This window comes from Gossypium raimondii, chromosome 8 (assembly GCF_025698545.1).
Source record: "Gossypium raimondii isolate GPD5lz chromosome 8, ASM2569854v1, whole genome shotgun sequence".
Taxonomy (NCBI): Eukaryota; Viridiplantae; Streptophyta; class Magnoliopsida; order Malvales; family Malvaceae; genus Gossypium; species Gossypium raimondii.
In genome coordinates this window covers 60,808,045-60,834,049 of record NC_068572.1, presented here as the reverse complement: position 1 = coordinate 60,834,049, position 26,005 = coordinate 60,808,045, and the positions used below count along the sequence as shown (strand labels likewise).

The 26,005-nt window shown below is 30.7% G+C and overlaps 5 protein-coding genes and 1 pseudogene across 5 annotated transcripts; 2 read left to right on the top strand and 4 right to left on the bottom strand.

Moving 5' to 3' along the window:
* Nucleotides 1-1,136: 1,136 nt before the first annotated feature.
* LOC105793033 (peroxisomal 2,4-dienoyl-CoA reductase [(3E)-enoyl-CoA-producing]-like) lies at nucleotides 1,137-2,287 on the bottom strand (annotated as a pseudogene).
* Nucleotides 2,288-2,723: 436 nt separating this feature from the next.
* Nucleotides 2,724-5,351, bottom strand: LOC105792784 (uncharacterized). Its single transcript, XM_012621566.2, has 3 exons — nucleotides 5,216-5,351; nucleotides 3,074-3,357; nucleotides 2,724-2,966 (listed from the first exon to the last, which is right to left on the bottom strand). Exons 1-3 carry the CDS (start codon nucleotides 5,258-5,260, stop codon nucleotides 2,945-2,947), a joined length of 351 nt encoding a protein of 116 aa, XP_012477020.1. The 5' UTR covers nucleotides 5,261-5,351; the 3' UTR covers nucleotides 2,724-2,944.
* A 2,124-nt stretch (nucleotides 5,352-7,475) lies between these two features.
* Nucleotides 7,476-10,484, bottom strand: LOC105792781 (peroxisomal 2,4-dienoyl-CoA reductase [(3E)-enoyl-CoA-producing]). Its single transcript, XM_012621560.2, has 5 exons — nucleotides 10,209-10,484; nucleotides 8,611-8,770; nucleotides 8,284-8,453; nucleotides 7,972-8,194; nucleotides 7,476-7,859 (listed from the first exon to the last, which is right to left on the bottom strand). The coding sequence occupies exons 1-5, from the start codon at nucleotides 10,392-10,394 to the stop codon at nucleotides 7,705-7,707; spliced, it is 894 nt and encodes a 297-aa protein (XP_012477014.1). The 5' UTR covers nucleotides 10,395-10,484; the 3' UTR covers nucleotides 7,476-7,704.
* Nucleotides 10,485-12,340: 1,856 nt separating this feature from the next.
* LOC105792780 (SKP1-like protein 14) lies at nucleotides 12,341-13,140 on the top strand. The gene has a single exon (XM_012621559.2). The coding sequence runs from the start codon at nucleotides 12,459-12,461 to the stop codon at nucleotides 12,966-12,968; it is 510 nt and encodes a 169-aa protein (XP_012477013.1). The 5' UTR covers nucleotides 12,341-12,458; the 3' UTR covers nucleotides 12,969-13,140.
* Nucleotides 13,141-15,101: 1,961 nt separating this feature from the next.
* LOC105792779 (40S ribosomal protein S19-3) lies at nucleotides 15,102-16,854 on the bottom strand. The gene is made up of 4 exons (XM_012621557.2): nucleotides 16,682-16,854; nucleotides 16,491-16,581; nucleotides 16,233-16,416; nucleotides 15,102-15,388 (listed from the first exon to the last, which is right to left on the bottom strand). Exons 1-4 carry the CDS (start codon nucleotides 16,763-16,765, stop codon nucleotides 15,316-15,318), a joined length of 432 nt encoding a protein of 143 aa, XP_012477011.1. The 5' UTR covers nucleotides 16,766-16,854; the 3' UTR covers nucleotides 15,102-15,315.
* Nucleotides 16,855-18,474: 1,620 nt separating this feature from the next.
* On the top strand, nucleotides 18,475-24,238 carry LOC105792778 (uncharacterized). The gene is made up of 11 exons (XM_012621555.2): nucleotides 18,475-18,686; nucleotides 19,631-19,692; nucleotides 20,024-20,163; nucleotides 20,404-20,462; nucleotides 20,600-20,623; nucleotides 21,236-21,318; nucleotides 21,433-21,497; nucleotides 21,724-21,773; nucleotides 22,484-22,585; nucleotides 23,392-23,451; nucleotides 23,835-24,238. Exons 1-11 carry the CDS (start codon nucleotides 18,684-18,686, stop codon nucleotides 23,949-23,951), a joined length of 765 nt encoding a protein of 254 aa, XP_012477009.1. The 5' UTR covers nucleotides 18,475-18,683; the 3' UTR covers nucleotides 23,952-24,238.
* Nucleotides 24,239-26,005: the final 1,767 nt, after the last annotated feature.

Here is a 26,005-nt window from a genome sequence, read left to right as displayed (position 1 = left end):
TTGATATAAAAATAAATATTTTGTATTTAAAATAGTGAAAATAATTTAAAAGTTCTTGAAATTTTATTGTATTTTTAAAAAATATTTATGAATTTTTTTTAAAAATTGTCGAATAAAACTCATTTTATCAAAATAAGTTTGAAAATCCAAAACAAAAAATTAATATGGAAAAATTAAGAACCAAATTGAGCCAAACTGAATTATGATAGATGGTTCAAAATATCCGACCAAACTGAATTGATATCACACCCTAATTCTTACATAGATCGAAATCTAAGCATCCATTGGAACGGAATCCGAAAATAATCTGGATTCATTGGTTGATTTGAGTCTTTATCGATAAAAATGTAGAGAGAGACAAAGAGAAAAAGAGAATTTTGAAGAAAAAAAAAAGGAGAAAGGAAATTAGCGCTTAGAAAATGCTAATAGTGGCTTATATAAAGTTACCACGATCATGTTGAAAGAAAAGTTTTCAAACTAGACAGGTGATCATACAAATCAAGTCACCAGTTTGTCATTCCAACCGGTTCAATTAAATAAATTATTAAAAATATTAAAAATCCAAGTCAACCATTTGGTTCAACCAACTTTTTTGTCTGATTCAATTGGACTGTACCAATTCTTAAGTCAATCAGTTCAATGCTTTTCTCTGAACTTATACCCAGATAAAACTTAGTCCAACCAATAAATATTTTTAAAAATATTAAAATTCGGTTTAATATTTTTTATATTTTTATATAAAATCAATAATTACACATATAATGAAACTCTAACTTATATCATGATTTTTAAACTTTCAATTTTATCATTTTATCTAAATGATACATAAACTTTTAATATATATATATAATTTTTTCGCCAACAAGTGTAGTAAGGCGATTTGAAGGTTATTATTTGCATAGGTTTTTCTTTACGCTTCTTTCTTTAGGTGGCTTAGGTTAGAGGTTCATTGCTTGGACTCTCAGACTTGGGGTAAGGCTATCGTGATTCTTGTAAAACAAAATTGAAATAAAGAGCGCTGTAGTTTGTAATCAATAAAAGGTTTCGATTTGGGCTAAGGCTATCTCTCACCCTTGTTTAAATCTGCTGTAGCAAACGGGGCCTAAATGGCAATGTCATTTTATAAACATTGATAATCACTCCGACCAGCTTTTCTCTCGATTGACTTCCTCTTTCGATAGACGGCGAGGATGGCTCAGCCAATGTCCACCATCAGCTACGAGTGTAGTTCCCATTCACAAATTTACCTACAAGATTCACATAAACAATGAATTACCGATTCAACAATATAAACCAGGAAAGATGAAACCCCGGATTTGACCCTATTTTGTAGAACAGGATCAATATATGTAACTCACCAGCATCTGAAACAAGGTAGATAGCTGACATAGCAATATCCCATTTGTCCCCTATTTTATACGAAGGCAAGTGCTCTCGAGCCTTGATGTTAATCTCGTCGGGTGCTAGTTTACTTAAGCCGGCCGGGTGTATCGGCAATAGGGCCAGGAGCAATACCATTGACCCGGATATCGTTGTCAGTTCCCCACTCGAGTGCTAAGTTTCTAGTAATGCTATCAACAGCTGCCTAACATAAAGAAACACTACAAATAAGCATAACTCGAGAATAGGGTCGTGGTTGCAGAGATATCGGAGGATGAAATTTATGCGACAAACCTTGGCTGCAGAGACGTGTATTTGGTACCAAGAAGCTGTATAATGTAAAGTAGCACTGATATTCAAGATTGATCCGACACTCGGTGAGTTCCTTCCACGTCCTCCCTTTTTGAGATACTCGAGTGCTTCGCGGCACATTGTGAACGTACCAACAGAATTGATATCCATAACTGCATTTAGGAAAAGAAAATGTGCAAAAGCTTCAAAATGCTGTTGTACTTACGGTCAAAGATCAGTGCCGAGCTTAAATGTTGCTCTCTCATTGATAGATTAATGATCAGACGATACTGTGTATGCTACAAATCGTGTTGAGAAGGCAGAAAGTACCTGTTCGAAACCCGTTAGTGGACAAATCTTCAGCAGGCACAAGAAAGTTGCCGGCAGCAGCATTCACGAGTTACGCCTTGTAAAGAGTTCCTTTATGTGAAATATGGAGGCCAGAGTTACGGTTTCGATGTAGATTTTAAATCAGTGGAAAGTGTATTTAGAAAATTGCAGATTTTTGGTGTTATTTAAAACTAATTAATAGCTAAAACATTGTAAATTTAAAAGCTCTTTTTGATTTGTGATTCTATTGGGTACCTTTGGTGAGGATGGCAAATGCTGAGGCCATTGTTTTCGAAAGGTGAACATGGAGCTATTCGAGTATTAGCTTTAAAAGGATAAAAATGTAATAAATCTTAAAATATTTTAGTAAAATATTAATATATTATTCTTTTATATTCGTAGTTTGAAAATAATTAAAAATAATTAATAATCGGAACAATCGATTGAAGTGGTAAATGTGAGAGTTGATTTGATCGAACAAGATAAATTAATTGACTAGCGACCAATTAAATCGAGTAGTTAAATTATATTTTATAATCTTTTTCTTAAATAATTTAATTGATTTGAAATGTTTTGAGTGGGTAAATATTAAAATAATTAAAGTCACTATCGTTAGATCATACTTTTATTTTAATCACCTAAGCTTTAAATCTTTAATGGCAATCGATTATACATATAACATCATGCATACATTTTCATTTTAAAATGAAAGCGATGAAAATAAATATTATAGAACAAATATTTTAGGTAATCTGATGGGATAACATTGTGTAGTAAATTTACTTTTACAAAAAAGAATTATATCATAATCTTACATTCCACACAAAAATATTTTGAAATGTAAATATCAATTTAAAATAAGGAATATAGTTTATGATTATCTTATATCGTATTAGTAAAAGCAATCAAATAGTATAAATATTTGCAAATTTGGGTCTTCCAATTAACCCCTGGCTGCTACTTCACTGGAAAAAAAAACAATGAAAAAAACAGTATCATCCAAGGGAAAGAAAAGGCATGAATTTATGAATCCAAAATGAAAAGAAAATTGAAGGCAATGAGTGGTATTTACCGAAGGAGTGCAGTTAATTGATGAGCCTTTGCAAAATCACCTTCCTCACGAGCTTTAAGGATATTGAACATTAGGGCTAACCGGATTTGAGTGGTGGCGGTTTGTTGAATAATTCGATTAGTTTCACGGCGGAGCTGCTCGCATTCATAGTTGATACCTTGCAATTTGGCCCCAACTTGCCTTTGCCCTTCTTTTATGCTTTTTTGCTCTTTGCTCACCACTTTCATCTCTGTTTTCAACTTATTCAGCCTTTTCCTCATGGATTTTCTCCCTTGCTTCAAACCCTTCAAAAAAACAAATGCTTTTTATCTATACTATTTATTAAGTCTTTTACTCAATTGATATCATGAGTCAACCAGACACTAACTCAAATCAGGAAATTATTCGAGAGCATTTTAGTTTTTTTTTCCTTAAAAAACCATTAAAATATGCATATGGTGGGATTTAAACCCACATCAAATGACTTCATAAAATCTTTAATTTACCATTCAACTAGAGTTTTATTTTGATACTTTTATATATTTTCATTTTTATTATGAACACTTTATTTTAAAACATAGATCTATGTTATAAATACATGTAAGCAATTCATGTGACTCGAGCTTGCGACGTGGGTTGCATGGTTAACACCTCTGACGTATCAGCCAATGGTAAAGGTTCAAAATTATTATTTTTAGTTAAACATTTTAATTAAATTAGAATAAAAATATTTATTTATGATTTTAGTTAATTCTTTTTTTTCATATGTCGATCCTCTTTATCTACAATTTTATTAAAATGTTCAAATTGATAACGCTATTAACCATTCTCGTTAAAAGATCACATGAATTTTCATAGTAAGAAAATTATCCAAGCTAGCTTAATTGTATGAAAGTTATCAATGAAATAATCTACATCTTTACTTTAACGACAATAGTTATTAGAAGTATCAATTTGGACTTACTAATAACATTATAAAAATAGGATGATCAAATTATGCAAAATTAAAATAGAGAGATTAAAATTTTCAGTTTTAATATAAGTCTAGCCGTCAATTTAGGGTTAGACACAAATTCAAATTTGAAATGAAGTATCTTTAAAACATGTTGGTCAAATTATAAACATTTGATCCACGATAAAAGGTTAAATTTTTTATTTTAGTATAAGTCTAGCCATTAATTTAGGGATTAAATTCAAGTTCAAATTTGAAATGAAGCATATTTATAAACATGTTTTAAAAAAAGACGTGTCAATCAAATTTAAGAGAATTTTTTCAACACAAAAGGTTTAAGTTACTTATGTAGTAAATACACATATATTTATAATTTAGTTCACGTGTTTTAAATATACTCATTATCAAATTTAAACGATTTTAACATCCAAATTAATAGCTAGATTAACGAAAGTGATTAATTAATATGTTACTAATACATTAAAACTCAATTAAAATATTCTAAAATTAAAATTCAATCTAATAATTTTGAAAGAGAAAATGCATACAATTATGTTTAATAAATTATGAGTATAATAAGGGTAAATTACACAAAAAGGATTTTATTAAATTTGTCGCTCCTTTATTAAATAATAATGGAAGACTAACGATGCATTTGTATGAAAAAATTGGGATCCAAAATAGGAATTGTAATTTTAGATTAACGTGAAATGCACCGTTGGTCTTCCATTATCATTTAATAGTAGAGCGACCAATTTAATCAAATTTTTTTTTTTTTTTCCTTTTATATTTTGTGTAAAATTTAGAAAAATATACCCATAATAATATTTGAACTCAAGAACTAAGGCCTTTGACATTTTAACTTTACCGTTTTAATTAAAACCTGATTTATTTTTAGATAATAACATAAATGCAATAACCCAACACGTTGAATATGTGGCTAGCACAATGACTTTAAATTCTATCATCTCACACTTATCCATTTCAAACCAATACAAAGTATATATCCGAATTAAAACACACACATGACAATTGTGTCATAGCCCACATAAGTCAAACCCGTAACAATTGGATAATTGTGTCACAACCTACGTAAATCTAAACCCGTGACAATTGCACAAGATAAGACTTAATTATTCAATAACTCAAAACTTTCTACTTTAATCGACAATACATTAAAAAGGCGGAAAATTCGAGTTAGGCATATTTACCTTCCTCCTTTGGTGCAAAATTAACCATCTTTTGGTTCCCCACATTGAATGAAAAAATAGAAGCAAACACCACAAAATAACTTATGAGTCACCCACATTCAAAAAAGAGACAATTCCATGTTTATTTGCCTCATAACCTGGCCTCTGCTTATATATAGTAGCTGGGGATTGGAAGGAGTCAATGGCGACAAAACTCGATGCTCGCTCGATCGCGCTCTGATTAACGCCCTCGCGCGCTTGACTCCATTTATGGTCTGCATTTTAAAATTATGCGAACAAAGTAAATTATGGTATAAGCTGGAGCTTTGTCTTTTAATCTCCTACTAAACCATAGAATTATGGTAAAATTAACACTGATCTTTCAAAATGAATTTTTTTATTTCAAAAATTATGAAATTATAAATTAATACAAAATAAAATTACACTTTAACATCTAAAATAATTTATAATTCAATTTTCATCCTTAAAAATATTTCCAAGAAATTCCTTCCAGATTTTTTTTTCTTCGCTTCTTTAATGGGGCGGGGGTCAACTTTTGTAATTGCTCTGTTTTTTCCTTTAGTTTCAGCTTTGACTGTCTCTATTGTTTAACACCAAACTCCTTTGACTTTTACTCAGTCTTCCTAAAATTTCCACAAAATTAAACTTATTTATAAAATTTTAAATAAACATAGAATTTTTCTCTAAATCGAAAACAAAATCTATTCGGCTTGAGATGTTTGGAAGGTTTATAGAATGTAAGTTTAAAACCTGTGGTTATTTGAAACTAAACTAAATTTTATTTTTTATTTAATATATAATTAATTTTAATTTTTGATATAAAATAAGTATTCTGTATTTAAAATAGGAAAATTAATTTAAAAGTTCTGGAAAGTTTATTATTTTTAGAAATATTTATGAAAAAAATTTAGAAATTTTGTCAAATAGAACTCATTTTATAAAAAATAATTTAAAACATCAATAATAGCCTATATATAATCACCACATTCATGCTAAAAGAAAAAATTTTAAAAAACTGGACCGATGGTCATACTAATCAAATTACCGATTTGTTATTCCAGCCGGCTTGATTAAAAAAATTATTAAAAATCCAAGTCAACTAATTTTTTTTGCCTAATTCAATCGATTTACTTGTACTCCAATTAAAACCTATTCCAACTAGGTTTTGAATCTTGGTATGAGATTTATTAATTAAATTGACTCATGACTTTAAATTAATAAACAATTTGCACTTTATATTCATTATACTTAATTTTCTTAGTATCTTCTCATGCTTTAAGTAGTAGTTTCATGTTTTACATATTACTCAATTTCTTAAAACTCTTTCATGCTTTAAATAATTTATTTCATATTTTAAATACATTTTTTATGTATTACAGTTTACTTAATTTCTTATAATCCCTTTATGTATTTTAAAAATTTCGGAGATAAATGAAAATATATTATTTTAAAATTTTGTTTAATTTATTTTATTTATATTCATGAGATAAATTATTTTTGAAAAATCCCATTTGTAGTTTTATTTATTTATTTTTAGGTTCCATGAGATCAAGTAAGACAGGATTAACAGAAGAAAAAAAGTCCCTTCATCAATCTACAATACCCTTTTTCAATGTTTGTTCTTTTTCAAATGGGTTTCTCTTTTAATTCTTGTCTTGAAGCTGAATTTATTTGTAGATTCAAATTTTTTTTGTTTATTTTAAGTTGAATTTTATTATAATTTTAATGGTTTGCTAATGTATTTGAGAGATGATGACCGAATATAGAAACTTTTGATTAAGGTGATTTTGTAGTGTTTTTATTTGGGTGTAATTTGTGTTTGTTTGCGAGTTATTATGCAAATGTATAGTTTTATAGGTAAAACATTTCAATTTCTAATTGATGTAAACTACTATAGAGTTCTGTATTAAGAGTTGGATCACATTTTATCCTCTCTATTTAAAAAATGAGCAAATTAATTTTTAATTAAGGAGCAAACTGATCCTTCTATTAAAAGTTTCATCTAATTCTATTATTAAAAACTAGTCCCTATATATCAACATGAAGAACACACGACATACCATGTATTTTTGTTTGGTTATTCCGTTAGTCACACTTAACGATATAGATAGATGAAATTTTAACAAAAAATCAATTTACTCTCTCATCTAACATACGATTAATTTGTCTATTTTTTTAAGTAGAGGGACTACAATTTGACTCTTAATACTGGAGCCTCTATAGTACCTATACCACGAAACTATAGATTTTAAGAGCAAGATACTAATAACACTGTCTTTTAATTCTTACCAAACACAAGGTAAGAAGAGTAATAAATATCACAAATTTCAACAACCAATCACAATAATATGGTAAGATATCTTTCACTCTTGTTTTAGATCCACTGTACTAAACGGGGCCTAAATGGCAATGTCATTTTATAAATTCCATAACCTCTATAGCTTTTAGCTATAAGTTGAAGCATTGATAATCACTCCATGTTGGTTTTTTTACAGCTTGCTGGATGGAACTCCGACCGGCGTTTCTCTCGATCTCTTTTCGACCACTCGAGACAACTGCTTGACTTCCTCTTTCGGTAGACGGCGAGGATTCCTCAGCCAATGTCCTCCATCAACTACGAGTGTAGTCCCATTCACAAATTTACCTTCAAGATTCACATAAACGAGGAATTACCGATTCAACAATATAAACCAGTTAAGATGAAACCCCGGATTTGACCCTATTTTGTAGAACGGGGATCAACATATGTAACTCACCAGCATCTGAAACAAGGTAGATAGCTGACATAGCAATATCCCATTTGTCCCCTATTTTATAGGAAGGCAAGTGCTCTCGAGCCTTGATGGTAATCTCGTCGGGTGCGAGTTTACTTAAGCCGGGTGTATCGGCAATAGGGCCAGGAGCAATACCATTGACCCGGATATCATAGTCAGTTCCCCACTCGAGTGCTAAGTTTCTGGTAATGCTATCAACAGCTGCCTAACATAAAGAAACACTGCAAATAAGCATAACTTGAGAATAGGACCGTGGTTGCAGAGATATCGGAGGATGAAATTTATGCGACAAACCTTGGCTGCAGAGACGTGTATTTGGTACCAAGAGGCTGTATAATGTAAAGTAGCACTGATATTCAAGATTGATCCGCCACTCGGTGAGTTCCTTCCACGTCCTCCCTTTTTGAGATACTCGAGTGCTTCGCGGCACATTGTGAAGGTACCAACAGAATCAATATCCATAACTGCATTTAGGAAAAGAAAATGTGCAAAAGCTTCAAAATGCTATTGTACTTATGGCCAAAGATCAGTGCCGAGCTTAAATGTTGCTCTCTCATTGATAGATTAAAGATCAGATGATACTGTGTACGCTGCAAATCGTGTTGAGAAGGCTGAAAATACCTGTTCGAAACCCGTTAGTGGACAAATCTTCGGCAGGCACAAGAAAGTTTCCAGCAGCAGCATTCACAAGAATGTCAATATGGCCAAAATGTTTGAAAGTTGATTCAATCACTCTTTTTGCATCTTCCGGCTTACGAACATCCCCCTCAAAGCCAACAGCCTTTAAAAACAATAGTAAGTAAATGCAATGTCAGCTGAAAAGTACAGAGAGAAAAAACCCCGAAATACAAATCAAGCAAAATACAGCCCATCAAACAATCGATGAATCAATAACCTATCCAATGTGTATGTATATATGTGTGTGTGTGTGTGTGTGTGTGACATTTCACATGATATGCTTATATGAAACATGTGTTTCAACTTTAAACTATGATAAAGGACAAAGAGGTACTTAGCTAATGAAATGAAGCAGGAAGATAATACTAACAAAGATTGCACTAACTTTAAAAGAAGACCAATCCAACACACACCAAGCATTAGATACATTATCACGGGATTATTACTTTACTCCCAAGAAAACATGTCTTATAAGATATGCAGTGCACCCATTTAGATGCCTAGAGAGACCCTCCATTTTCTTTCCAATGTGGATTAATGCTTTTTTTTAAAACGCGTGGTGTGACACATGCTTCCCTCGGTCCTACTCAAAGGTTGGGTTTGAATTCCTCATCCCCTAATATACATGCACATATATCTATAGTAGGAATCACCATGTCACCAAACTATTACTCAGTTCCCTAGAAACATGTCTGATAAGATGCGCAGTGCATCTGCTTATACAACCAAAGAGACCTTCACTTTCCTAACCAATGCGGGATTAACGCATGATATCTACTTCTTTAAACACATGCTTTCCCCAGCCCTAATCAAAGGTTGGGTTTGAATTCCTGATCCCCTAATATACAAACACATATATTGATAGTAGGAATCACCGCGTCATTCGGACTATTACTCAATTCACAAGAAACATGACTGATAAGATGTGTAGTGTAACCGTTTATACACCCAAAGGGGCCTTCACTTTCCTATCCAATGTGGGATTAACTCGCGATATCTACTTCTTTAAACACATGCTTTCCCCAGCTGTACTCAAAGGTCGGGATAGTTTTTTTATACAATGCTACTTCTACCCATAAAATCGGAGGAAAAAAGTTCTTAAACACACTCGAATTCACCTTTTCCTTATTGTTGCAATAACAACCCTGACAACCAACCTAAGACTCAATCTGCGGTCAAAGGTAAGGTTTGAAACTTTGAATTTCCCATCCCCTAATATACATATATGCATATATATAGTAGGAACCACCATTTTTTTTTCCCAATTTCATCGAAATACCTAACACACACATATGAAGCAGAATTCTATAAAATATGACCCTACAAGACAAGCAACAAATGGGGACAATTTAGATAAAAAAATAACTTAAGTCCCCAAAAGAGACCCCTCCAATGGCTAAGAAAGGATTGGGATTTATGGAATCATTGAGATGATGCAAATCATGATCAAAACTAAAAGATCAACTGAATTCAAACAACAAGAAGGGCTATAAATATGATTAAAAAATTTGAAATAAAAAAGGGGATGAAAAAAAGTTTACATGAATCCCAAGGGATTGAAGAGCAGAAACAGCAGCTTGAAGGACATGTTTGCGTCGACCCATAATAGCAATTGAAGCTCCATGTTTGCCCAACTGGGTAGAAATCTCGAAACCAATGCCTGAGCCACCGCCTGTAATTAAACCCACTTTCCCTTTCAAAATGTCTGCTTTGAACGGTGACTCCATTGCCGTTCTCTCTCTCAATTATGGCCACTAATCCAATCAAAACTTAATAAAGGCAAACAGGAAGATGAAAAGTGAACGGAACAAAATAATGCCACATACACACCATAACAGCAACTCTACTTACAGTTAGTATTAGTGGACTACACGGCTCCACCAGCTCACTCGCTTTCTTTTACAACAATAAAAGGTTAAATTCTACTATTAGTCTTTGTACTTTACAAAATTTTTTATTTAATCCTTATATTTTATTTTAGTCATTTTTAATTTCTATACTTTTCAAATTTTAAAATTTTCGATTTTCAAATTTGTGGATTTAATCCTGCTTAACTATAAAATTACCTCTTAAACTATATTACTTTTCAATTTAGGTATTTAAAGCTTTTCTTTTGTCAAAAGTGATTATTAAACTATCAATTTTGTCCATTTTATCTCAAAGTTAAATGACAGCGTCTAGTAAGAATGGACCATATGTCACATTTTATTGGTTGGAATCATATTTTAAGGGTAAAATGAGACGAAATTAATAATTTAAATATCACTTAAAAAAAGAACTTTAAGTATCTAAATGAGAAAAATAGTATAGTTTGTGGCTACTTTGTATTTAAGGCAGAAAATGTGAGTTCCATATATATCTTCAAATATATTAAAAATAAAAATCATAGAATATATATGGAATCTTCTTTTAACTCCAATACTAATAATTGATAATAATTTTAATATTTTGTTTACAATTTTGTTTTTCCTTAAATGTATTTAATATCTTTTTCTTAGTTTTCCATTTTACTCTAAAATTATCAACATTCAATAAGTACATTTTATTAGAAAATTTTATTTTGAGTCAACTGATATGAAAATGATTGTTCAAGAATCGAATTAGGAGAAAAAAATTAAATACCGAAATGGAAAAACAAATATAATTTAAAAGTCTATCTCCTGAATTAAGCCAAACAAAAATATCAACAAATTTTAAACATAGTATTTTAAAAGAATTTACAAGTACAATAAAAAATAATCCATGTTTGAATCATTATAACCAAAAAAAAATAACACAATCAAACTGAAAATCAAGTACAATTGAACTTAGATCGAAATAAATTTATATAGGGCTCATACATTACGGAACATTGAATCTAAAACCTCAAAAAAATAGAAAAGAGACCACACATAACGTTTATGCATAAAAATTTAAATCATAATAAAATTCAAATTTGAGATATCATAATTCTTAAAGCGATTACATGATATCTTTTATCTGCCAAAATATAGGCTTGAAAATGGAATTAAACAAAAAAAAAGACCCGTTTTAGTAAGGCTTTTTTTGCTCTGGCTTAGCCCGACCCGAATTAGTGAAAAGACAAAAGAATTTGCTATTTTCTCATTGTTTTATCACAGTTTTGCTACCATTCCACTATTATGTTTGTTATTATTGTTTGGATATTATATAACTCTTATTTTATTGTTAATTTTGTTACTATTTTAAAAACATTGGCTTGTTAAGTTACACCTATCTTAATATTTATTCAAATATAAATACTTTTTAAATTTATTTTCAATTTGTTGGGAACATTTATTTTAATGTTTTTAATACTTTTAAAAATTCTAAATTTTTTTTTATAAATAATTAATTGGGGCTGATTGGGCAAAATTATAGTCCCATTCTTTTGGGCCAGACCAAGCTCCGCAAGTAAATTTAAAAAGTGTATTTTTGTTAATTATTTTATTATTTTATTTTAATACACACTAATAATAAATGACATCAACTCAAAAAGGTAAGTAGAGTTTTTTTTATATTCATTTACAAATATGTCGAGTTTTTTAGATTCTACAAGCGAGTCAACAAGTATCACATTTATTTATTTAGAAATTCTGAATTATATACAAATTAGGACTCTTAATTAATTAATTATTAATGAGGCACTATATATACCCTCTCAGTTTTACGCGTCCCTCTCACACTGAACCCTTAAAAGATCAAAATCCCTAAAGATCGACCAAAAATTTTCCATTTTCTTCAAAAGCCCTAACCCTAGTTTCACTTTTCGTTGTGAGTCTCCACTCTCCACAATGTCAACCACAGTCCCCAAAAAAATTACCCTCCGAACCGCCGACAATCACGAGTTCGAAGTCGATGAAGCAGTAGCCATGGAACTCGGCACCGTCAAGACCTTCTTCGACGAAAACCCCGACGCCACCGACGAGCCCATCCCTCTCCCCAACGTCTCCTCCAAGTGTCTCTCTACAATCATCGAGTACTGCAAATTCCACCTCTCTCTCCGTGCCCGCGGCAACGATTCTTCGTCGGCGGAGGAAGAAGGCAAGGTTTACGATGAAGAGTTGATCAAGGCCCATGACAATGAGTCTTTGGTCGAGTTGATCTTGGCCGTTAATTATCTCAACATCAAAGATATGCTTGATACGTTGAACCAAGGTGTTGCTGATAGGATTAAGAACAAGAGCGTGGAGTATGTTAGGAGGTTTTTTGGGATCGAAAACGATTATACACCTGAGGAAGAAGCTGAGATTAGAGCACAATATGAATGGGCTTTTGAAGGTGTTGATCCTGATGATGATTGATCGCTTGATTTCTATGACCGGGTTAGGGTTTTACAAGTTTCTTTTATGATATAAACAGTTGTTTTCTATGATCACTTGATTTCTAGATTTAAGGACATAATTATGTTAAATAATTGAATTGGGGCTTATCAAATTTTGTTTTATATATCTCTGCTCTAATTGTGATTGAAAATCTGTCTCTAGTTGCGTATGATTTGCAGAGTGCAAACCATTTATGAACCTCTAATTGTTTTATTTCATTGAAATATGGGTGTTGGGTTTATGAATCTTTCAATAAAGATTGGTTCTTGATTGGCACTAAAATCTCATAGGTTTAAACAATGAAGGGCTAATCAAGAAGAAGAAAGAACATACTGTATTCACTTATTTGAACCCATAATAATAATAATAAAAGCTAAATATCTTGCAACTAGTACATTATAGGAGGGGTGTTTGTAAGTTATTTGAGTTTGATATCGGAAAAATAAAATTTGAATTTGATTTAATGATTATTGAACTAAGCATTCTAATATTTGATTGAAATGGTTTGAGAATATATTATGTAATTTATTATTGTTATATAAATAGAGTTTAATCGTATTCAAGTTCAATATTGAGTATGAAAATTAACAAACGAGCTTTACTGAATTTCAGTAGGAGTAGCTCGATTATATCTATAGCGGAATGAGCTTAGAAATTGTTAAACTTTGAGCCCTAACATTATAACACATAATTAGGCATGCAAAACCAAGTGGATGGTTCATTTAGCTTATATTTCACCATCACAAGAGTAATGTTTATAATATTTGATGAGGTAATGTGTTTGATGAAAGCCGTATGTACGGCTTGGAGGGAGATCTTTCATATCTTTCGAGATTCTCCCTACAACATGGGGTCAAAAATATGGGGTCAAAAAGTCGAAATAAATGATTTTAGCCCTTGTAAAAAGAAAATGGGGATTCTTGAACCCCTTTCACACTCATGTCACGTCGAGGTGCTGCAGAAGAAAAAATTGTAAAATTCAATCCAATTTATCGTAATCGATTAGTTAACATGTTGGTTAACCTTATTCTGCAACATGGAAAAAAAATCATTGGCTTATCAAATTATCTATCGAGCCTTTAAAAAGATTCAACAAAAGACAAAAACAAATCCATAATCTGTTTTACGTTAAGCAATACGTGGAGTAACTTCCGATATAGCAATAAATGCAAGACGTGTAGGCGAATCGTCTCATAAAGTTCTCACTGAAATAAGATCCACACAAGGAAAAACATTTGCCATTCGCAAAAAGGAAGAAACTCGTAGAATGGTAGAGCTTTTGCACATTTTTATTAATTCATGAACAGGATCGATATAGACACATAGATTCATGGATCCATACATCTCGATCAAAAAATAATCAATAGAAAAAGAAAGAATCGAAATTAATCGATATATTTCTCGAAACAAACGAAAAAGAAACGAAAGTTGAAACATAAATCATGGATCAACTAAAGAAAGAGGAATCTATGTAAATAGATGATTCATCTAGCTTATATTTCACCATTACAAGCGTAATGTTTATAATATTTGATGAGGTAACATATTTGGAAGATTGATTAAATTAACATTTACGGAATAAAAATAGCATTTATTAAAGTTTTATGGTTCTATAAATAGAATATTTTCCATTTGAAATTGAACAATAATTTTCAAGACTATAGTAAATGCAAATTGTAAGTAACAGTAGAAGGATTAATTTGAAAATAATAAATTTACATTTTTAAAATTTGTAATACGCATCACGTAAATCATAATAAGGGTTACAAACATTCTACCCAAAAATAAAAGGTTACAAATAATTTTATATGATAAAATTTTATTTTAATCACTTAACTAAAAAATACAATTTAATTACTAAGCTATTTGAAAATTTTTCTGTTTTATTTAATTCACTTGGCTATTAAGTTATTTTAACAAAATAAATATTATTTTCAAAAGTTTCAAAAATAATTATAACTATTTCTAGAGAAAAATAATTTCTTAAGTTTATTCCGTAAACTTTAACAAATAATATTTTTTTTTAAATATATTCAAGTTAATTTTCGATTTTACAATTTTTTCCTCAACCCTAACATTACTACATAAAAAAAAAAGGATTACCCAAGAATCGAATTCGAAATCCATGCATCGAGTGCTAGACAATAAAAAAAGGCAAAATTTAAAGATTCGAGTTTTCATCAACAAGGTTCAAAATCGACGGTGATAAAGAGAGAACAAGTCAACAAACCCTAAAATAAAAATATTCCATGTCTTCACTCTCTCGGTACCTAAAATGAAAATTGCTTAACAGCAAAAACAAGTAAATTTGGGTATTAAAAGTTACTCAGATGGCAACCGCAATCCTTCCGGCTACTTGGTCCAGGTCGCGTTGGCCGTTCGATGTGATTCTCCTACCACTGTTATATGACAAGTTGAGAAGTAGCAATACATCAAACAAATATAATCACACAATCAAACTATTGTTTTTGTTTTGTTTATTTTGTAGAGAGTATCATGTAGTCAATTGAACCTTGACTAAAACTGAATTTAAGTTGACTTGGATGCTTAAACGGGGGGTTAAGTTATTTTTTCTATCTGCAAGACTTGAACCCGAAACCATGCACAAGTGGCATTAAGCTTATTACCACTTGCCCCGACAAGCATTGGTAGCAACAAGCATCGGACATAATCAACTATTCTTACTTGTATACTTTCTCTAACTTAACAATTCAATCAACCATTCTACTTATATTCTATTAAACAAAGCCAATTACTTTGGTTGGCAGAGTGGAAAGAAAATTAGAATGATGAAAAATGGAAAAATTGAAGTTGAAAAATAAGAGAAAAAATTTAACTTTTGGGGGGAAAAATATTTTTGAAGAAACTTACATTTCTCTTATTTTCTCACCTCTTATCATTCCGATTTGAAATGACTTGTTTCTATGCATAAGGATGAAAAATGGTTACTCGAAAATCATTTTGTTTCCACTTTTCCATTCCCTCTTTCCATAACCAAGCACACCCTAAGAGTGTTTAGGGTTGCTTTCGGAAGTCAAAAACCACTTTATAATGAAACAAAGTTAAATAAAGGGCTTTTGCCATCCATCAAATGCTTTTCGGATCGTATTTTTCAAAAACACTTTCTAACTTAGTTCCATAGTTGAAGGTGACCAACTATCTTAATACCATGAAATCACTAATATTAACATAGCAATCAGAATTTAACAAACGAAAAACAATCATAAACTAAAAAAAACTCACCCTTTAGGATCAATATCAATGATGTTAACGTTCTGCAATTGTTGAAGAATGTGGCGAGCAACAGATCCACTGCTCTTACAGAAATGGCGAGGACGGCTTCCATTTCTCTTAGCCCCACCGTAAATCCTTCTAAAGGCACCAACACCAAGACCTCCCCTCAGGTATATTTTCCTCGCCATGGAAGCTGAAAGTAAAAAGAACTCATAAGAACGTAAATATGTATACAATCAAAACATCAAGCTCATAAGATGAACATACCGGCTCTGATATAGTACCAATCAGGATCATATGGAGGAAGTTCCTTGAGTTTGCCGGTCTTGACAATATCAGTCCATGAAGGAAGCTCAATCTAAGTAGATAAAAAAGGGGAAAAACGAACGAATTTTAAATTTCAAAAACCCTAATTGAATCTCTAGAATTTATCAAGCACTGAGGAAAAAAAAAAGGACCTTGCCGGAGCGCTTGAGATGGGCGGCGTAAGCCTTGACGAAATCGTGAGGGGAAACGTCCTTAACTGTTCTTGCTGCCTCCATTGTCGCTCTTTCTCTCTTTTACTATGCAGTAGCAGAGATTTGATTCTTTGGGCGGCTCGATAGATCCACAAAAATATATGATTTAGATGGAATTAGGGTTTTCAGGCAGATGCTGCGTGTAAATATCTTAATTACCTAAAATACCCTTCCTTAAAAACCATAATCTCTTACCTAGACCCATGGGCCTGGCCTCGGCCCATTTTTAGAATTTCATTTGCCTATGACCCTTTCGGCCCGGTTGAATCGGCCGATCCGAATTTACTACTGATTTAAGGTTAAATTATGCTATTAGTCCCTGTACTTTACGAATGTTGTTGATTTAGTCTTTTTACTTTAATTTGATTAATTTTAGTCGTTATATTTTTTGAATCGGTCAATTTTAGTTCTTTTGCTTTTTGAATACTGAAATTTTAGTTTTGACCCTAATAGTAGCAGCTAATTTTATTCGGTTAAATTTAATTATTAGTATTATACTATGCGTACAATTGTAGATTTAATCTATATTCTCTAATTGTATCATTCAAAGTCATTATACTTTTCAAATTTCAAATCTTTGGGCTTGACACAAAATGGCATTTGTTATTACTGGATTTTTAGTAAGTTATATATTGAAATAACAAGCTGACATGACATCACACGTACGATAATATGTTTTCTGCATAAGATTTTGGAAATAGTAGAGCTTCACTTGATGAATTAAGAGGTATTGTTTGGTGAGGATTGAAAATTTAAAATTTGAAAAGTACAATTACTAAATTTATCTCAAAAATAATAAGGGTCAATTTGACAAAAATATAAACATTGAGAGCTAAATTTATGTTTATACCTTATGTAATTGAATATAAGTTGTACTAACTAAAAAACATAGGCATAATAACTTATTTCGCCTTCAACTTTATAAAAAAATATCTTAGCCATAGCCTTGAATTTATATTGTTTATTAAGTCACCCAAAATAGATAGAAAAATTATTAATTAATTTTTTAAAATAAAAATTTTAAATATATATATATTTATATTTTTAATACTTTTAAATTTTTTAAAATAATTCTGTATTTTTTGAATTTTTATATTTTTAAATACGACATTCACATTTATGCCGTGTTAACAAAGTTAGCAAATGTTAATTTTTCCATCCATTTTAAGATTATTTGATAAATAATGCAAATTTAAGAGTTAAAAGAGACGAAAAATTAAATAGAAGACTAAAATGACTTTTTTTATATAAAGTTAGAGTTACCAAATAAGTTATTATACTAAAATATATTAGATATCAATATGTGAAAATCAGTCAATTTTGAATGTCAAAATGTGTCTTTTGTTTCTTTTTAAACAAGAGGCGTAAGGCAACATTTAGTCCCTCGACTTGGTCCTTATATATATATTTTTGTCCATGTTAATTTTGTAACTTAATAAATTTTTCAATTTTGATCCATGTAATGACAAGATATTCTAAAATTGTATTACCTTATCACCTAAATTTATTATAAAAATTATAACTTTTAGGTTAGCACATGATATAATATCAGAGTTCCACGTTCTCACATAAAACAAAACTGATAAAAGCTATTAAGTTACAGGACTAATGTGAAACAAAAAAAATTCAAAGACTAAATTGAGAAAAATATAAAGTTTAGGAACTAAATATTGCTTTCATCCCAAAAACAGAATCACTAGTTGCCTAATAGTTTGTCTCAACTCCTAGTCTCTTACACATTTTATATTTAAAAAACAAAAAAAAATCCTCTCTCGTTTCTTCTGAAACGGAAGAGAGGAAAAGAAAAATTAAAAGGAAAAAAAAAAATCATTGCAATTTCCTCCTCCTTCTCTCTGTCCCTGCAACAGTCGTTCAAAGATCTATAAACTTTCTCTCCTCAGGATTTTAGGGTTTTTTTTCATTTTCTACTGTAAACTCTAAAATGGTTAGTTCCTTTTCCTTCTTTTTCTTTTGTTTTAAATCTCTTTCGTTTTGCCCCTTTATTTAAAGTTTTCAGTTTTTTTTGTCGGATTGTGTTGGATTGCTGCTTCTTATGTAGAACTTGTTGTTGGGTTATATGTAACTTTTGATTTCGTATTCTATTTTTTTGATAGATTTCTCTGTACTCTGATAATGTTTTACTGTGGGAAATAAAATCCCAAGGAATTAAGTTCTAGGAAAAATAACGATAATAGAGGAATCTAACAGTAAAGAAGCAATTAGTGTTCATTTTATTACATTATGTTGAATTTGGTTTCTCAGGGTGTAATCGAGTAGAGCTTGAGTTGAAATTCAGAGTTTGATACTCGGTTTGAGCTCAATCGAACATCTATTTTTATGCTCTAAGTTTGAACTCGGCTCAAGATATAATCAAGCTACAATTAAGCTTAGGGTTAATAATATATGTTAAGGGAAATAGTGTAATTTAGTAATATAAAAGTATGAAAAATATTATAATTGGTAAGCTCGATAAGGCTCATGAACTGTTCAAGCCGAGTGTTACTATGCTTGAATTCGGCTTGACCAATAGCTTGAGCTCAAGCTTGGCTCAATTATTACTGAATTGAGTTTGAGTTTTTACCGAGTCAAACTCGAGTAGCTTGCGAGAACCAATGTCTCCTTTACACACCTAATTTCACTTCAAACTCAGTATTATTTATCTTAATGTTTAGCTTTGACTTGGTACCTACCATTTTCCTCCATTTTCTAACAGTTAGCTCTTATTAAAATGTCAGTTGATTGATATGAGATGTTATTCTAATAGATAAAATTTATTACAAAAAATAAAAATTTGCTTTTTAAGTGTTTAACCACAGGCAACTTGTGGGCAGTGCATGACAAAATTTTCTAGCTTATATCATGTAATATGATTTTGTTGTTTTGTAACAGCATAAACTGGGCAGAGGCCATCGGGACAAAGTCCAGCAGTTCATGACTATAACTGGAGCGAGGTGACCTGATGTTACTTTGCAGTTTCAGTACTCTTAATATTTGGGTTTACTTTTGAAAATCGTTGTTAACGTAGAGGTAGTCTGAAAATAGCCTGGAAAATGGTTTTATAAGCAAAGTCGAAAATGAAGGAACAAATGATTGAATCTGGTTCGTTGATAAAAAAACAGTTTGTAAGACTAATCATGTATCTTCCCATGTATAACGATGTCATTTTTTCCTAGTTACCATTAAAATTATGGTTTTGAAATTTGTAGATTGAATGTATTGGTGGGTGGCTTTCTTTTCAGTTCTTTTGTTCATGTATTTATTCATTTGGTTATTTAATTGCAGTGAAAAACTTGCTCTTCAAGCTTTGAAGGCGAGTGATTGGCATCTTGAAGGAGCTTTTGATTTTTTCTATGGCCAGCAGTCTCATATTAAAAGTTATACCAATACTACACATTTGGAAGAACTTTATAAAAGATATAAAGGCAAGCTTTTCTTTCGTTTTTTCCTCTCTTCATATTTTGTAGTTTGCCTTAATAATTTGTGGTTTGCTTTGGTGATAGAACATATAACGGAGAATACCACTGAACTTATTTTTTCTATTCTTTGAGATATTGGTAGTCTTATTTTCATTTTGATGAAATTCTGAAATTCATTTCTGCTGCTTACTTTTCATTGATCGACACCTTTCAAGAAAAAAAAACTTACCCCCGTATTTTATGCAGATCCTTACACGGATATGATACTGGCTGATGGTATTACTCTTCTATGCAACGACCTGCAGGTAGCTTTCTATATCCTTCGAGATTTGTTGTCTGATATCTTGTGATCCATTTGCTTTACTTTTCTATTATTTCATAGATACATAAAATCATTTGCATTTGAAAATATGAATAACACGTGGGAACCTTCTTCTGACAGGTGGATCCCCAAGATATCGTTATGGTATGTCAGACACCCTGAAGTACAATTTCTTTTATAAAAGGCTTATACTTTTTTTCCTGCTTGTTTGTTATCCTCTTTAGCTTACAGTTTGCTCAAGGCTCCAAAGTATCAACAAAAAGTTTCAGAATCCTACTGACAGTGTTGACTGCTTTTATAACCCTTTTCTTGCATTGCATGTGTGTTGACCTTGGCCTTTCCTTGTTCTCTACATGAATGCTATTAGTTTCAAGTTTTACATCCCGAAATAATAATAGTCTTTGCAAATGGTGATGCAGTGTTTGTTCTAATTTATGTTTTAAGTAACTGGTTGGATGTAAAACAGTCTGCTATTTAGAGGGTTGGTTGTAAAGCTAATGAGTTGGCTAGTTTGGTTCTGAAATTTTCATTCATCAATGCTGGCTAGCATTGTTGTTCAAAGCTCTAATTCATGTGATGATGACTGAAGAAAATGATAATGCTGTGTTAAACTATTAAAGGAACTTTGGTCATTATCATAGACAGTTAGAATCTTCCATAGAGGTTTCTCATGATGATGTCAATGGATTTTAGAAGTTGTTCCTATCCGGTTCAATATTTTTGGATGCTTGTGCTAATATTGGCAGTAAATTGCAGTTAGTTGTTTCATGGCACATGAAGGCCTCCACCATGTGTGAATATTCCAAGGAGGAATTTTTCACTGGGTTGCAGGCACTAGGGTAGGCATTTATACCCTTTTTCTTATTATTATTTTCTAACTTGAAATGAAATTAGATTCTATATTGACATACTGTAATGTGATTCTAACTGAAATTTATATATTTTCATGGCAGGATAGATTCTTTGGAGAAGTTTCGTGAGAGGATTCCATTTATGCGTTCTGAGCTGAAAGATGAACGTATGTTCAGTTCTCTATAGAGTCTAATCTTCAGTATCCTACTAGAAATTATTTTACCATGTCATGCATGTTGCATTTGGCAGAAGAAATGTCTTTTATGTAGATATATCCAGACAAGTAACTTTATTCAAATTGTTTAGGTTTATTAACGTGTTGCAGTTCATAATCCAAACATATTTGTGTGATAATTCAAAATTGTTTTCGTCTTCGCTTATTGTGACTGCAGAAAAATTCCGTGAGATATATAACTTTGCATTTGGCTGGGCAAAAGAAAAGGTAGACTATCCTTTCATGTCAACCATACCATCTATATAAGTTTCAATAAAGTTCATTTGGATACAGACTATGTTTTCTTGCCGTGGTGTTTCTTTTCCCTAGTGAGCAGTTGACTGCCTCAAACTGGGTAAAAGTATCATGGAGGCTCCTGTACTAGAAGTCGAATTGCATTTTGCCCCCTTTACTCAAAAATTGAGCAAATTAGTCCTTGTATGTTAGATCAAGGAGGAAATCGGCCCTTTGGTTAAAAATTCTATCCATTTCTACTATTAAAAAATAGTCCCTATACATCAGCATGAGGTATACGTGGCATACCACGTGGCACTGTCTGGTTATTGCGTTAGCCACACCTGTTTTTAACAGTATAACTGGATGAAATTTTTAATAGAAAGGACAAATTTGCTCGTTGATTTGATGTACAGGGATTAATTTATCCATTTCTTGAATAGAGGCAAAATGTAATTTGATTTCTAGTACAAGGGCTTCCATGGTACTTTTATCCCTCACATGGTTATTCCTTGTTAGTTTCATTTGTGGATGTTTATTAACAAAAATAAAGTTTCAGACTTAGATTACTTATCTTGCTGTATATTTTAGTAATAAGTTTACTTTTAAACATGATTTAACGCTTTCGGAATGTCAATACGGTGTAAAGCTACATTCCCCTAGGTAATAGCTTATGCAGGTACTAATGATTTATTCTGTCTCAGGGTCAGAAATCTTTGGCATTGGATACTGCAATCGGTATGTGGCAGTTGCTGTTCGCTGAGAAGCAGTGGCCATTGGTTGACCATTGGTGCCAGTTTTTACAGGTATCTTACGGAAACATATTGTGCTACTTTCCTTCCTAATCTTGTTAGAAATTCTGTGATATGCCTTGAGAAATATATAGTCACTAATTCAGGAGTGTAATCATTTTTAATTGACATGCAATATTACTTGAGGTAATAATCCTGTGGTATAATTGGTTAAAATATGCTATATGTCCCTGTACTCTTCATGAATTTGGAATTTAATTCCTGTACTTGTATTTCCAGGAATTTAATCCTCTACTTTTCATATTTTAAAATTCAGATCCAATTGCAAATATTTTAAAATTTTTTTGTTATATTTGTTGGTCTGATATTTTGAAATTAAAAGAAAAATTGACTTGGTAGCCATGTAACTAAAAAATGGCGATGTAATGAACTTAAATTTAACAGAAGAAATTTAACGGTATTAACAACTGGACTTTCATTTTTAATCTGAAAGGTAGAGGATTAAATTTCTTGAAATAAAAATAGGACTGAATTTCAAATGTACAAATAGTATAGAGACTTAGAGTATAGCTTAACTGCTATAATTTTCATTGTCTAAATTTAAATTAGAACTTGTTTGGCATGAAATTATGGCTGAATATTTTACAAGAATCTGAAATTCGAGGTGCTATTTATTTAGTAATTTCTTTCATGAAAGGTACAATTTTTGCATTGATGAGAATCTCCAGAAAATTGCATGTTCATCCTTGTTTGTAAAGTTTTGTCAGATATTATTAGATTTTAAGAGGTGGTTTCTATTTCTTCGATACTGATTAGTTATTCTGTAACTGCATTTTGTGCTCTGATGCCACTTGAACCAGGCTCGACATAACAAAGCGATCTCTCGGGACACATGGTCTCAACTTTTGGAGTTTGCTAGAGTAAGTTAAAAGGCTTCAATATCAATCAACAGTATTCTACCATCGACTGCACATTAGATTAATAACTTTAAGCTAGAATACATTCCGCAATTCAAGTGTTGTGTTATACATGGCTATGTCACTCAGACTCAGGTATAAGGTATCATAACCGTAATATCTAAGAGTCTGGCTCATTGTAATCCAAAAGAACAATTTGGGGATACTAAATGATAACTGTGCAGGCAACCAGGATCCATTTGTCCTCGAAAAATCATGGTCGAGATTAAGTATACGGTTTTCATTTTAATGCCAAGGCAGCGATCACGTATCATGTCTCGAGTTTCTTTAATGCTATGCTAATGAGAAACAGTGCTAACATCTTTTGATGTGTTTCTATCACACAGACGGTAGACCCTGCTCTATTGAACTATGATGCCGAAGGTGCATGGCCCTATCTTATAGATGAATTCGTGGAATACTTGAATGAGAATGGCATCATTCAAAATGGACAGTTCAAGTGATTGGGGGAGCCATAAATGATAAAAAAAGGACTGCTCAGTGCCGGCCACGGTTGATAATATCGTGGAATTTTTGCAATCAATCGTTAGTGTGGTCCGAATTGTGATGCCAATGACGGAGGTAAGTGTTTGATCTTTCTGAAAAATAAGATGCAAAATACCTGGTGTGATTTAATTATATATGGACTTTTAGTGACAATTGGTACACAAGTCACATTATTTTTAGTTTCATGGGATTGTTAATATGGTTTGTGAATTTTCTTTTTAAATTAATAGATTGGGTTTGATTATATTCTGCTTCTCTTTTATTTTCTTGGTTATTTTGACAAGGATGAAATATACAAAGTAATACTTGAAAATAAATTATAACTTGAATTTTCAATTTTAAAATTATGTACCATCTTACTCTTAACTATGAATTTTATTTTATTTTTGGTATTTGATTACCGGTTGGAGACTCTTATATTAAAAGTGGATAGCAATTTAAATTAATCTTTATCGTTAAATTTAATAGCAAACTAGTGTTTTTTTGGTTAACAATTACATTCATTTTATTGTTAAAAATTAGTTATTGCATATCGGCAAATTAGTCCCTGCCTTGTTATTTTGTTAGTTGCACTAGCTTTTAACAATAAAAATGAATGAAATTTTAACGAAAAGTATGTTTTAGCTTTTGATCTATCATATAATTTGTCTGATAAAATGTAATTTTACTCTTATTACAAATATGTTTATAGTATTTTATCCGAATTTTTAGAACTTGGACGAAGAAATTGCAATTTGATTTTAAAAGATAGAATCAATGATTTGCATGAAAAATAATAAAAGCTTTTTGGTAATCAAATTCCCCATTTTTAGTAAGCCAAATCTGAGAGGTCCCTCGTGGGTATTTGATTAAATTAGTTTATTCTTTATATTATTAAAATGAAATAAATAAGTTGAAATTAAAATAGTGTGAACATTTACTCTTTAAAAGAATATATTTTATTGTTTAATAGAGTTAACATTTGTATAATTTTCATAAATAAAATTTTTGATTGGAATTAAACTGCTATTGAAAAAATAAATCATTTTCAATTCATTTTTATACAGTAAATGTTAATTTTGTTATAATTTAAATCTATTTCATTGTTTTTAATATTATAGGATTTATTAATTATTATAATACAAGGATCTCCCAAGTACTTTAATCTTCTTTTTCTTGTTTAGGATTTTTATTTTTATCGAATATTTTCATATGAAACTATTTAAGCTTAAACAAATAATAAATCTAATTAGAAGAAATTAAAGCAACATCTTGTATATCTCGGAAAGTAAACCAATGTAATATTGATGACGTGAGATTTTAATTATGATGACAAGTCTAAAATTTTGAGATTTTAATAATTTAAGTTTGAATCTCAAATGTGAATTTAATGTTTGTAACTATTCACATTATAATTAAAGCAAAACATAGATAAATTATCATATAAATAAATAAACAGGAAAAACTAAAAAGTTCCCATTAGCTAATATTTTAAACCAAACATTAAATATTTTAAAAATATTGACAAATCATTAATCAATGTGATTTCTTCAAATTTAAAAACAAAAACTTAAAAAAGTTAAAATTTAAGTATTTCAGTGGCGAGGTTTTGGCCCTTAAAATATAATTTTTATAAAATTTTAAACTAATAATAGTAATATTATATTTTAAACTAATAATAGCAATATTATAGTTTAACCTCCAAAATGATAAAATTTCTTTTAATCTTTTAAAAATTATAAAGATATAGATTATCATGGTGAAATTTTATTTTACTATCGTAAAAATATATAATTTAATTTTACCCCAATTTTTTTTTTTTTTGCTTCACCCTAGAGTAGTCTTATTTTTTCAATTTTAAATTTTAAATTCAATCATTACTATCACCAGTATTTTTCATCAAAATTTGCTAACTTAACATGTTGACTAAGCTGCCATCATATGACATAGCATATGAATGACAAAATAGACATACCAAATTAACAAGTTTTGATGAAAAATACTAACAATGTTAATAATTAGTTTTAATGTA